This window comes from Notolabrus celidotus, chromosome 7 (genome assembly GCF_009762535.1).
Source record: "Notolabrus celidotus isolate fNotCel1 chromosome 7, fNotCel1.pri, whole genome shotgun sequence".
In the NCBI taxonomy this organism is placed as follows: domain Eukaryota; kingdom Metazoa; phylum Chordata; class Actinopteri; order Labriformes; family Labridae; genus Notolabrus; species Notolabrus celidotus.
Genome location: NC_048278.1, coordinates 38,032,845 through 38,046,702, shown reverse-complemented (window position 1 = coordinate 38,046,702; position 13,858 = coordinate 38,032,845). Strand labels below are relative to the sequence as shown.

The following is a 13,858-nucleotide window of genomic DNA, read 5'->3' as shown; positions in this document are numbered from 1 at the left end:
TTTTAAGAGTCAAAATATTCTAATATATATCTTTGTGACAATGAAATTATAATTATTGAGTCTCAATTTTAGTTAAGGTATCTCTCTATCTTGTTTGTAAAGCAAACTGAAAATAACAACAATTTTCAACATTTAGCTCGAAGACTTCAGAAAAACCAAGCGCGAATTTTTAAGTCACTTTTTTTAAATTAAATTTAGAGCAATATTTGTGATCTTCTTTACATTTAATTTTTGTTTTTAAAAATACATTTAAGTTACAATCACTGTTAAATCCAAATGCTAAATATAAATCTAAATGTTAAATATTAATGTGGATTGTTAAATCTAAATGTTAAAATCTAAATGTAATTGTTAAATGTTAAATATGAGCTAAATATTTAGGATCGCAGAGCAACATTTAAGATTTATATTTAACATTTAACAATTAGATTTAAGATTTAAAATTTTGATTTAACAATCAACACTTATACAACATTTAACATTTCTATCTGTATTAAACATTTATATTTAACATATAATATTTATATTTATATTTAACATTTATATTCAACATTTATATTCAACATTTATATTTAACATTTAACAATTAAATTTAAGATTTAGGATCGCAGAGCAACATTTAACATTTAGATTTAACATTTAACAATTAGATTTAAGTTTTCAAATTTTGTATTAACAATCAATACTTATATAAAATTAAACATTTATATCTATATTAAACATTTCTATTTAACATATAATATTTCTATTTCTATTTAACATATATATTTAACATTTAACATTTATATTCAACATTTATATTTAACATTTAACAATTCGATTTAAGATTTAAAATTTTGATTTAACAATCAACATTTATATCTATATTAAACATTTAGATTTAACATATAACATTTATATTTATATTTAAAATATATATTTAACATTAAATATCTATATTTAACATTTATATTAAACATTTAGATTTAACATTTAGATTTACTATTTAACAATTATGTTTATATCTAGCATTTAGATTGAATAGTGATTGTAACACAAAAAAATTAAATGTGAAGAAATTCACAAATATTGCTCTAAATGTGATTTTTAAAAGTTACTTTTAAAATTTCTCAGTGCGTTTTTATGACGTTTTGGAGCTAAATGTTAAGTTAAGTATCTGTTATTTATCAGGAGAGGTTACTTTGACATTCCTTGTTTTTTCTTGGAAATCATGAATTATTATTCAATATTTTTTTTATCATAATTTAATATTTTTTTCCTGTGCATTTATTCCCGTTTGTTATTGTTTGAAGAATCTAATAATTTCCTATGAAATGAATTAATTAAATTATTTTCATCCAGCTCGTGATTTCTTCTCTCTCCATTTAACCTTTATTGTGAAAGGCGCGTTATTTACTACATCCGGAAACGTCATAGAGGTGTTTTCACAGATTGCTCAGGTGAGGTTACATATGTTTCCTCTACACACGCACACACACAAACACACACACACACACACACACACAGGACGGAAGATGAGTCTGCCTCGGAGAGGAGAGTCTCTGCCCTCGGACGTGTTTCTGGGGGAAGTTAAATAAAAATCAGGAACTTTTCTGCAGAGGAACCAGAACCAGCTGAGACTCTGAGACTTCCACGTGTTTCTAATGAGGGCTCGTTTGGGGTCAGTGTATTTTACCTCGGGTCCTACCTGGTGAGGAGGAACTGTTTCAAGTCAGGCCTGAGCCATGCAGCTGGACGGTGCGTTCAGGGTCCTCCTCATCCCCCTCGTCTTGATGATAGGAGCTGCAGCTGAGATTGGTGAGTACTCAGACTCCTTTTAACCCTCCTGTTAGGTTCGTTTCTCTGGAACAGCAATAATGCTCCTGGGTCAATTTGACCCGGGGCATATTCAAATATCCAAAACATCCCAATACACATTTAAAAAAAATCTAATTTTAACTCCATTACTGACCATTGAAATCCACATTTAGTTAATTGGTGTTCTTTAATCCTCACAGATCATAGTTCAATGAGGATAACTCACTCCTTTATCATTAAAATTCATGTTAAAACTTTTTTTTAATGTATATTGGAAAGCCCTAAATATAAATACAACAATTTTACATGACAAAGATTTTTGTTTATTTTATTTTTTATGAAGTGATGTTTATAAATTAACACCTCTTCTGTGAAATGCTGCCCAGATTTTTATGCTGCATTCATCTGGTTTGTAAGGCATATATCACCTAAAATAGACTTAGAATATACTTTAAAAAATTCTCATTTATATGTTTAACACACTTTGTATTTTTGCTCATTATTCTACAAGTTTAAAACCATGAAACATTTGAGTTGAGACATCCTCCTGTGTGGAGGAAACCGCCTGGTGACTAGTCATTCCACTGAATTCTCTTGAATCTTCCACCCCTGCTGAGCACACGGCTCAGTTTGGCTCATTTGAATGACTCTTCCCTTTTTGTTTATTATTCCTGGAGATGTATAAATGTGGTCATATTGGATTTTGAAAGGCGGAGACTCTCTGAATAAGTATCCAGGCAGACTATCTGATCCTGTCCTCTGAGAGTTTCCACACATTGCATGACGTCGTGTTTCTGGATAGTCCCTGCCTCTTTCTGGGAAGATGTGTGTGTAAGCCGGTTCCAGCTATGAGTAAATGTGTAAACTTTTAAAAATAGCAGCAGCAGTTTCCTTCTTGGTTACTTTCAGGAACACCACTTCGTTGTCCTTTTGTGCGCCGAGGTCACGTTGAGTAACACATCCTAAAAATGTCCAAATCTCTTCTCACCCTGGCGTTTCTTCACTCTCTGATCTTAAAGTAAAGGTGTAGGGGGGGGGATACCATTGTGTGTTTGCTGACTCCATTGTGACAAAACAAACACCTGCTGCTTCCCATGAAATCAATCAAAGATTAATGATTTAATTCATGGTAATTACTGATGACTAACACCTGCTGGTGTGTTTCACTTTGATTAAACTCCAGATACTTTTTATAGCAGCAGTAATGACTTCAGATTCAGCAGAAAATGTGGACAACTTAAAGTTTATTTGTGTTTTTCACACTTTATATCTGAGCTGCTTGGTTCCATAGCATAAAAGATTACACTGGGATTTCACCACACTGCAAAATCTCAAAACTAAGTCTCTTATTTCTAGAATAAAATGTCTTTTTAGACTTTATTCTTTAATCTTTATTCAGAACCCCGTTAGCTGCCACTAACCCAGCAGCTGCTCTTCCTGGGGTCCACATAAAACAAACATACAAAATATACATAAAATACAAAACTAAAAACAAACATTACAAAGAAAAACTGTGAATGCTATATAGAAATAAAATACAAAAAACAGAAACGTGCTACAGACATGAAATACAACAAGTGAATATACTACAAATGTAAGATACAACAACTGAAGATGCTAAAAACACAAGGTAGAAAAACTGAAAACTGAAAATGCTACAGACATCAGATAGAAAAAATGAAAAAGGAAAACTGAAAATGCTAAAAACACAAGGTAGAAAAACTGAAAATGCTACAAACATAAGATAGAAAAAATGAAAACTTAAAATGCTAAAAACAAGGTAGAAAAACTGAAAACTGAAAATATTAAATTTGTTAAAAACTCAAGGTAAAAAAACTGAAAACGCTAAAAATACAAGGTAGAAAAACTGAAAACTGAAAATATTAAATTTGTTAAAAACTCAAGGTAGAAAAACTGAAAATGCTACAGACATCAGATAGAAAAACTGAAAACTGAAAAGTGAAAATTCTAAAAACGAATGGTAGAAAAACTGAAAATTAAAATGCTACAAACATAAGATAGAAAAACTGACAAATGAAATTTGAAAATGCCAAAAACACAAGGTAGAAAAACTGAAAATGCTACAGACATCAGATAGAAAAACTGAAAAATGAAAACTGAAAATGCTAAAAACACAAGGTAGAAAAACTGAAAATGCTACAAACATAAGATAGAAAAAATGGAAACTTAAAATGCTAAAAACAAGGTAGAAAAACTGAAAACTGAAAAGTGAAAATTCAAAAACGAAAGGTAGAAAAACTGAAAATGCTACAGACATCACATAGAAAAAATGAAAACTGAAAATGCTAAAAACACAAGGTAGAAAAACTGAAAACTGAAAATGCTAAAAACACAAGGTAGAAAAACTGAAAACTGAAAATTCTACAAACATCAGACAGAAAAACTAAAAATGAAAACTGAAAATGCTAAAAACACAAGGTAGAAAAACTAAAAATGCTACAGACAGGAAGTACAGCAGCTAGAAATGCTACAAACACAAGGTAGAAAAACTGAAAACTGAAGATGCTACAGACATAAAATAGAAAAAATTAAAATGCTTCAAACATGCAATAAGATAAAACAAAAAACAAAACAGGATGTTCACTAAAATTCATTAAAATTCATTCATGTTGGAGTTATGATCAAGGCGTTCCTTTAAGAGTCTTTTAAAACTGGCTTCACTGTGGGCTTCAATTGATGCAGAAGGTAGAACACAAAGGGAATCTGACAGGTGGAATGCTGCAGAGCAACCACAGTGACTTTGAAAACACGTACAGTAGCTTCCTTATTGCTGTCAGGCCTGTCAGCACAGCGCTGTTATCATGCGGTACAAAGGGTGAACCACTAAAGTGGCTTTACAGGACTTGTTTGATTTAAAGTACGCACTGCTCCACTCCTCTATAAATACTTTATGATGGGTAATAAGTCGTGTTTGGATCTAATCTAGCTCTGTCACTGAGTAAAGGTCAATACAGAACATAAACTAAAACCTGTCTGACTCTCTGTTCCATCAGTCACCCATTAATGCATCCTTTGTTTTCTAATACTTTCAGTTCTGCGTCCATCAAACCTGACTTTGAGCTGCGATAATTTCAACGTCACCGCCAGCTGGAAATACAGCCGACAGCACCCTAACACCAGGTTCAAGGTGCTCGTCCAAAGAGATAATAAGTAAGAACCAACACCCCGTACCTGAAATATGGAGATGTGTTCTTTTGTTGTCATGAATTACGATTCTTATTTGTTAAGTTTGGGGTCCAGTAGCTCCTCAGGCTAGCTTCTCACATCTGTGCTAACCGCTAACTGTCATTATGTCCCCATGACCAAGAAGACCAGCCTGAGACCACACTAATGTTTTTACCACAGTGTCAACAGGCAGGGGGGGGAATGAGACGGACTACTTTCTGTGGAGTGATATGAGTGTGATCAGGTTGTTCCTGGTGTCGCTTCTGCTGTTTAGAATGAATCACAGCTGTTCTTTGGCTTTGATCAACCAGAACATTCTATTCTGCTTTGATGTGTTCCGTTCCAGTCTTCTCTGATCCATTCCATTCTGTTCTTCTTTGATCCATTCTTCTTTGATCCATTCCATTCTGTTCTTCTTTGATCCATCCCATTCCTTTCTTCTCTGATCCATTCCATTCTGTTCTTCTTTGATCCATTCTTCTTTGATCCATTCCATTCTGTTCTTCTTTGATCAATTTTTCTTTGATCCATTCAATTCCATTCTTCTTTGATCCATTCCATTCTGTTCTTCTTTGATCCATTCCATTCTGTTCTTCTTTGATCCATATCATTCCGTTCTTCTTTGATCCATTCTTCTTTGATCCATTCAATTCCGTTCTTCTTTGATCCATTCCATTCTGTTCTTCTTTGATCCATCCCATTCCTTTCTTCTTTGATCCATTCCATTCTGTTCTTCTTTGATCCATTCTTCTTTGATCCATTCTGTTCTTCTTTGATCCATTCTTCTTTGATCAGTTCTGTTTTTCTTTGATCCATTCTATTCTGTTCTCCTTTGATCCATTCCATTCTTCTTTGATCCATTCGTCTTTGATACATTTCATTCTGTTCTTTGTCCCAGTCTTTTTTGATCCATTCCATTCCGTTCTTCTTTGATCTATTCCATTCTGTTCTTCTTTGATCCATTCTTCTTTGATCCGTTCCGTTTTTCTTCGATCCATTCCATTCTGTTCTTCTTTGATCCATTCCATCTTGTTCTTCTTTGATCCGTTCTTCTTTGATCCATTCCGTTCTGTTCTTCTTTGACCCATTCCATTCTTCTTTGATCCATTCCGTTCTGTTCTTCTTTGATCCATTCCATCTTGTTCTTCTTTGATCTATTCTATCTTGTTCTTCTTTGATCCATTCCGTTCTGTTCTTCTTTGATCCATTCCGTTCTGTTCTTCTTTGATCCGTTCTTCTTTGATCCATTCCGTTCTGTTCTTCTTTGATCCATTCCATCTTGTTCTTCTTTGATCAATTCCGTTCTGTTCTTCTTTGATCCATTCCGTTCTGTTCTTCTTTGATCCGTTCTTCTTTGATCCATTCCGTTCTGTTCTTCTTTGATCCGTTCTTCTTTGATCCATTCCGTTCTGTTCTTCTTTGATCCGTTCTTCTTTGATCCATTCCGTTCTGTTCCTGTTAGCTCTCATTATTTGTACTCGTATAGTTTCATGGATAACATTTTCAGATCAGTCTCTTGAAAGTTCTGGATCTAGTTGTTTAAAAGGTTTCATTTGGATAAACCTGATCTGGATTTGGTAATCCACTGTATTCTCTTGAATCAGGTAATCCAGTTTATTGGTCGCTGATCCTGATTGTTTTGGATCAAGGTAATCTTAACCCTTCTCTAAAGTTTTGAGCAACACAAGGTGGAGTTTTACCCGGAGAGAAACCCGGGCTGGATCACCTGATCCCTTTGTTTCCTCAGATACCTTAGATCGTAGACGGCTGAGGTGGACCCAGAACTGAAAGAGGTTTTGAAGTTTATGGTATTTAAAATCTGTCTGACTGGTTCTCTGCTGTTGTTTCACATTTGAAGCGATTCTGAACACGAAACCGCCGATCAGCACTTTGATCTGAGTCCCTTCATCTGGAAATCTAAAGAGAGCTACATGGAGGTCCACTCAGTCTCTGTCACAGCCATGCTGGGAGAAAACCAGTCCCAACCAGTCCAGTCTAAGACTTTAACCTTTAACTCTCTCAGGCCGGCTGATATCAAATGTGAGTATTCATGTTTCTGTTATTTGATAGACATGAGATATTTTCTGGGTTTCTGTTGAAGAACTAAACTTTAAACTCCTCTCCTCAGGTAAGTTGGCGTTCCCTCCTGTGGATCTGAAAGGGGACGGTCTAGGGGTCACAGTGACGTTCAGGAATCCTTTGAACTTCTACAAAGACCTGCAGAAAGCTGGGGAGTCTGGCGCCTACTTTTGGTTCAATGTCACCACCGCGGGTGGAGTAAGTAACATGAAATATCTTCTATATACATCTTTGAACAAAAACATGTGCTGTGTTTCCAGGATTTTAAAAAACATCACATTCTTATCAGATTTTATTTTTGATGCTTTTTTTGTCCCCCAAAAAAAGGCAAAAATATATTCCAGCACTCATTTCCTTTCCTTTCCTTTCCTTAGAGATCATTTCCTCTCCTCAGCTTTCTTTTCCTTGGCTTCTCTTCCCTTAGCGCTCATTTCCTCTCCTTTCCTTCCCTTAGCAATCATTTCCTTTCCTTTCCTTTCCTTCCCTTAGAGATCATTTCCTTTCCTTTCCTTTCCTTTCCTTCCCTTCCCTTAGAGATCATTTTCCTTTCCTCAGCTTTCTTTTCCTTGGCTTCTCTTCCCTTAGCGCTCATTTCCTCTCCTTTCCTTCCCTTAGCAATCATTTCCTTTCCTTTCCTTTCCTTCCCTTAGAGATCATTTCCTTTCCTCAGCTTTCTTTTCCTTGGCTTTCCTTTCCTAAGTGCTTATGTCCTCTCCTTTCCTTTCCTTAGCGCTCATTTCCTTTCCTTTCCTTAGCGCCCATTTCCTTTCCTTCCCTTAGCAATCATTTCCTTCCTTTCCTTAGCGCCCATTTCCTTTCCTTCCCTTAGCAATCATTTCCTTTCCTTTCCTTATCACCCATTTCCTTTCCTTCCCTTAGCAATCTTTTCCTGTCCTCAGCTTTTTTTCCTTGGCTTTCCTTCCCTTAGCGCTTATTTCCTCCACTTTCGTTCCCTTAGCAATCCTTTCCTTTCCTTAGCGCTAATTTCCTCTCCTTTCCTTTCCTTAGCGCTAATTTCCTCTCCTTTCCTTTCCTTAGCACTCATTTCCTCTCCTTTCTTTCCCTTAGAAATAATTTCCTCTCCTTTCCTTCCCTTAGCAATCATTTCCTTTTCTTTCCTTGGCGCCCATTTCCTTTCATTTCCTTAGCGATCATTTCCTTTCCTTCCCTTAGCACTCATTTCCTTTCCTTTCCTTCCCTTAGCAATCATTTCCTTTCCTTTCTTTAGCACCCATTTCCTTTCCTTTCCTTAGCGATCATTTCCTTTCCTTCCCTTAACGATCATTTCCTCTCCTTTCCTTCCCTTAGCACTCATTTCCTTTCCTTTCCTTCCCTTAGCGCTTATTTCCTCCACTTTCCTTCCCTTAGCAATCATTTCCTTTCCTTTCTTTAGCAGCCATTTCCTTTCCTTTCCTTAGCGATCATTTCCTTTCCTTCCCTTAACGATCATTTCCTCTCCTTTCCTTCCCTTAGCACTCATTTCCTTTCCTTTCCTTCCCTTAGCGCTTATTTCCTCCACTTTCCTTCCCTTAGCAATCCTTTCCTTTCCTTAGCGCTTATTTCCTCTCCTTTCCTTCCCTTAGCACTCATTTCCTTTCCTTTCCTTCCCTTAGCGCTTATTTCCTCCACTTTCCTTCCCTTAGCAATCCTGTCCTTTCCTTAGCGCTTATTTCCTCTCCTTTCCTTCCCTTAGCAATCCTTTCCTTTCCTTAGCGCTTATTTCCTCCACTTTCCTTCCCTTAGCAATGCTTTCCTTTCCTTAGCGCTTATTTCCTCCACTTTCCTTGCCTTAGCAATCCTTTCCTTCCCTTAGCACTCATTTCCTTCCCTTAGCGCTTATTTCCTCCACTTTCCTTCCCTTAGCAATCCTTTCCTTTCCTTTAGCGCTTATTTCCTCCACTTTCCTTCCCTTAGCAATCCTTTCCTTCCCTTAGCACTCATTTCCTTTCCTTTCCTTCCCTTAGCGCTTATTTCCTCCACTTTCCTTCCCTTAGCCATCCTTTCCTTTCCTTAGCGGTAAATTCCTCTCCTTTCCTTTCCTTAGCACTCATTTCCTCTCCTTTCTTTCCCTTAGAAATCATTTCCTTTCCTCAGCTTTTTTTCCCCCTTGGCTTCTCTTACCTTAGCACTCATTTCCTCTCCTTTCCTTCCCTTAGCAATCATTTCCTTTTCTTTCCTTGGCGCCCATTTCCTTTCCTTCCCTTAGTGCTCATTTCCTTTCCTCAGCTTTCTTTTCCTTGGCTTCTCTTACCTTTAGATCTGGTGGAAGTCCCGTGTGACACCAAACAACTTCGTCAAGAGCTCCGTTCATTATTATCAAAATATTGAAATAACATGTTGATGACGTTCGTGTTCTTTGTTCTGTGACTTTCAGAATAGCGTAACGGGGACATGTCTGGTGAATCAGGAAAAATGCCAGCGTGAGATCTCTTTCTCTGAGGGGGAGGAGAAGTGTGTCACGCTGAGGGGACAGCTGTATGACCAAATTGGCGCTCGCTACGTGAAGTTCAATGAGACTGCTCCCATCTGTTTTGAAGACTCTACAGGTAAGACTGGACCAGGAGGATTTACTCAAAGACTTAAAGAACGCAGCCCTGAGCATGTGACATGTGTGGGAGGAGCCCTGATCATGTGACATGTGTGGGAGGAGCCCTGATCATGTGACATGTGTGGGAGGAGCCCTGATCATGTGAAATGTGACGTGTGGGAGCAGCCCTGATCATGTGACATGTGTGGGAGCAGCCCTGATCATGTGACATGTGTGGGAGGAGCCCTGAGCATGTGACATGTGTGGGAGCAGCCCTGATCATGTGACATGTGTGGGAGGAGCCCTGAACATGTGACATGTGTGGGAGGATCCCTGATCATGTGACATGTGTGGGAGGAGCCCTGATCATGTGACATGTGACGTGTGGGAGGATCCCTGATCATGTGACATGTGTGGGAGGAGCCCTGATCATGTGACATGTGTGGGAGGAGCCCTGATCATGTGACATGTGACGTGTGGGAGCAGCCCTGATCATGTGACATGTGTGGGAGGGGCCCTGATCATGTGACATGAGTGGGAGGAGCCCTGAACATGTGACACGTGTGGGAGCAGCCCTGATCATGTGACATGTGTGGGAGGGGCCCTGATCATGTGACATGAGTGGGAGGAGCCCTGAACATGTGACATGTGTGGGAGGATCCCTGAGCATGTGACATGTGTGGGAGGAGCCCTGATCATGTGACATGAGTGGGAGGAGCCCTCATCATGTGACATGTGACGTGTTGGAGCAGCCCTGATCATGTGACATGTGTGGGAGGAGCCCTGATCATGTGACATGTGTGGGAGGGGCCCTGATCATGTGACATGTGTGGGAGGAGCCCTGATCATGTGAAATGTGACGTGTGGGAGCAGCCCTGATAATGTGACATGTGTGGGAGCAGCCCTGATCATGTGACATGTGTGGGAGGAGCCCTGAGCATGTGACATGTGTGGGAGGAGCCCTGATCATGTGACATGTGTGGGAGGAGCACTGATCATGTGACATGTGTGGGAGCAGCCCTGATCATGTGACATGTGTGGGAGGAGCCCTGAGCATGTGACATGTGTGGGAGGAGCCCTGATCATGTGACATGTGTGGGAGGAGCACTGATCATGTGACATGTGTGGGAGGAGCCCTGATCATGTGACATGTGTGGGAGGAGCACTGATCATGTGACATGTGTGGGAGGCGCACTGATCATGTGACATGTGTGGGAGGAGGACTGAGCATGTGACATGTGTGGGAGGAGCCCTGATCATGTGACATGAGTGGGAGGAGCCCTGATCATGTGACATGTGTGGGAGGAGCCCTGATCATGTGACATGTGTGGGAGGAGCCCTGATCATGTGACATGAGTGGGAGGAGCCCTGATCATGTGACATGTGTGGGAGGAGCCCTGATCATGTGACATGTGTGGGAGGAGCCCTGATCATGTGACATGTGTGGGAGGAGCCCTGATCATGTGACATGTGTGGGAGGAGCCCTGATCATGTGACATGAGTGGGAGGAGCCCTGAGCATGTGACATGTGAGGGAGCAGCCCTGATCATGTGACATGTGTGGGAGGAGCACTGAACATGCGACACAGTCGTCATTTCAAAAGGTTTCTTGTCTGCCGCCTGGGTTCATCAGTTCATCAGTCGGTCTGTGTTTTCGTGGTTTGTGATGAATCCACGGTGGCAGGAAAGTCTCAAGATTTCAAACAAGCTAACCAGTCAAGGCAGCGGTCGATCAGCAACTCCTTTGAGTTCTGATTTTACACACCCAGTTTTTGTGAATGGAGTCTCTTTGACATAAAGGTCTCTCTGTGTAGAAACATTTGCTGTAATGTTTGCAGAGTCTGAGGAGAGCAATCTGGACCCTAAGTAAAGAACAACACTGAAGAAACATTCTGAGTTTTATAAATCATCAGTTCTCGTGTTTCCATGAAATGATCAAAGAGGAATCCAAACATTGATTTTTTGCTTTATTGCAGATTTCCCTGAGATGATCCTGCTCGCCATCCTCCTGTCTGCTACTTTCATCATCGTCATTTTGATCATAACAGCGATCTGTTTGACAAAGTCCTGGACGATGAGGGAAGTAAAGATTTTACCGTCCTCTCTGGTAAGGAGACACATTGAAGGTGTAGGATGAGGATCTTCTCAGCAGTAACAGTCAAATTCAACCGGTTTACTAGAACAGAACCTTTCAAGTCTGGTCCGTCTCTGATCCATCACAGCACCGGATCTGAAGGTCTCTATGGCTATGTTCACCCTGAAGGCATCAGTGTGTGCTAACAAGGAGCTTAGGAGGGAGGCATGCTAGTTGTAGGCTGTCTTAATAAACACAAAGGTCGCTTTGACTCCCCACGTCTGCAGATTTGAAGATCTAGTGGAGGATTTTTATTTGTCATGGAAAAGTGCTAGCGCTAGTTAGCATAGCCACATAGCTACATGTCGTAGCTGTGTACCAAGACACACGTCGACATACTGACAAATAAAACAACAAGAAACACTAAATCTGTGACCAATGGTTCAGAAAGGTCCTGCTGCAGGCGCCTCTCCGTCAGGATCAGATTCTGGATCAGATTCAGAGGGTTGAAGTAACGCGGGTCTGTGAGCAGCCGTGTATATTCAGCCAACATGTAAACATTAGATCAACGTGCCGGACGGCCGAGGCCACACCCACTTCCTGAGGGGGCGTGGTCAGAGAGCTCATTCTCATTTAAAGGCACAGACACAGAAAACAGCCTGTTCTGAGCAGGGCTGAAAAAGAGGGGTTTTCAGGCAGACCAGAATCTGATTTCAAAGTGTTTTTATGAGCATAAGCCTTAAAGACATGTTTTGGGGACCTCTTAGACCAATATATGTTGATGAAAAAGAGCAGAATATGTCACCTTTTTGTCACCTCTTGGTATAACCCTGATACAGATATCTGATCCACTACATGAATTATTTAAAGACTGAAGATGTTTCGGCAAAAATTCAGAGACTAACATGTTTTGAGTTTCCGTCGACTAAAACTATAAAGGGCTGAAAAGACTCACATGTGACTAAAACTAACATTTTCATCTAAAGACTAAGACTACATCTAAAAGAGCCGCCAAATGAACACTGGGTGCAGCATCCAAAGCAGCCGGTGTCCTCTGGTGGTAAGATCAACCGACCATCAGTTTCTCACATGCTCTTTATTCTCCCTCACAGAAGCTGTCCAAAGACTGCAGGACACAATATCACGTTCCTCACGAGGAAGACTTCAGTGCTGTCGTGCTGATCGATAACACAACCTGCAAGAGCCCCTCGGTCAGCTCCGAGGAGGAAGACCTGCAGGACGACAGAGATGGATCTGGAGCCCGAGGCACCGATGTCGGTTACAAGGAGGGGGCGATGTTAGAGAGCAGCAACCAAGAATCAGAAACAGAAACTCTTTATTCATCCCGGGGAGGGAAATCCCAAATCAACCAGGGTCTGGAATACAGCAGCAGCAGCACGGACGATCACTCTGCAGACGACTCGGTGAGGACAGAGGAAGAGGAGGTGGAGGAAGAGGAGGAGGAGGTGTCACCCTACGACTGCCCTCACAATCTGCTTGACAATATCAAAAGATAAAAGGACCTTCGGGACTGTTTTGGGGTTAAAGTTTTCTAAAGCAGGGTTTTATCTCAGGGAAGCCAGGACTGCTGCTGCTTGTGTTTCTGCCTTGGAAAACAGAAACTGGACACTCAGGGATTTAGTGCCTTGCTCAAGAGACTCCTGAGAGGAGCCTGGAGCAATGAATCCAGAACTCACACCCTAAATGTTTCCCTCTGAGGAGAAACACGAGTCCGTCCTTCCGTCCTTCCTGACAGGTTTTTCAGGAGCTCCAGGAAAAACGTGACGTCCGATCTTACAGATGTTGTTGATTTTTAAATTGAAAGCATTTAAAGCTGTCGTTTGACTCCGGGGAAAAACTGGTGATCTTCCAGTCACTGGTTTACTGCGGAGCTGCTCTGCTCCCGTGATATTTATTCAGATACCTCAGAGCAGAGTCTCCTTTAAGAAGAAGAACATTCTATTAGTAATCAAATGTTTCATCAGCACTTTTTGTAAGATATGTTTGTTGCTGTTTAGTGAGCTGAATCAGGTGTGTGTGTGTGTGTGTGTGTGTGTGTGTGTGTGTGTGTGTGTGTGTGTGTGTGTGTGTGTGTGTGTGTGTGTGTGTGTGTGTGTGTGTGTGTGTGTGTGAGACTGTTTTTTTTAAGGGTGGTTTGAAATAAAAACGTCCTCTCAGAGATTTTAATGTTGAGGA

At 40.1% G+C, this 13,858-nt stretch overlaps 1 protein-coding gene across 1 annotated transcript; it reads left to right on the top strand.

Moving 5' to 3' along the window:
* Positions 1-1,426: 1,426 nt before the first annotated feature.
* Positions 1,427-13,733, top strand: ifngr1 (interferon gamma receptor 1). The gene is made up of 7 exons (XM_034688572.1): positions 1,427-1,797; positions 4,851-4,968; positions 6,842-7,023; positions 7,112-7,260; positions 9,437-9,608; positions 11,565-11,695; positions 12,775-13,733. The coding sequence occupies exons 1-7, from the start codon at positions 1,725-1,727 to the stop codon at positions 13,177-13,179; spliced, it is 1,230 nt and encodes a 409-aa protein (XP_034544463.1). The 5' UTR covers positions 1,427-1,724; the 3' UTR covers positions 13,180-13,733.
* Positions 13,734-13,858: the final 125 nt, after the last annotated feature.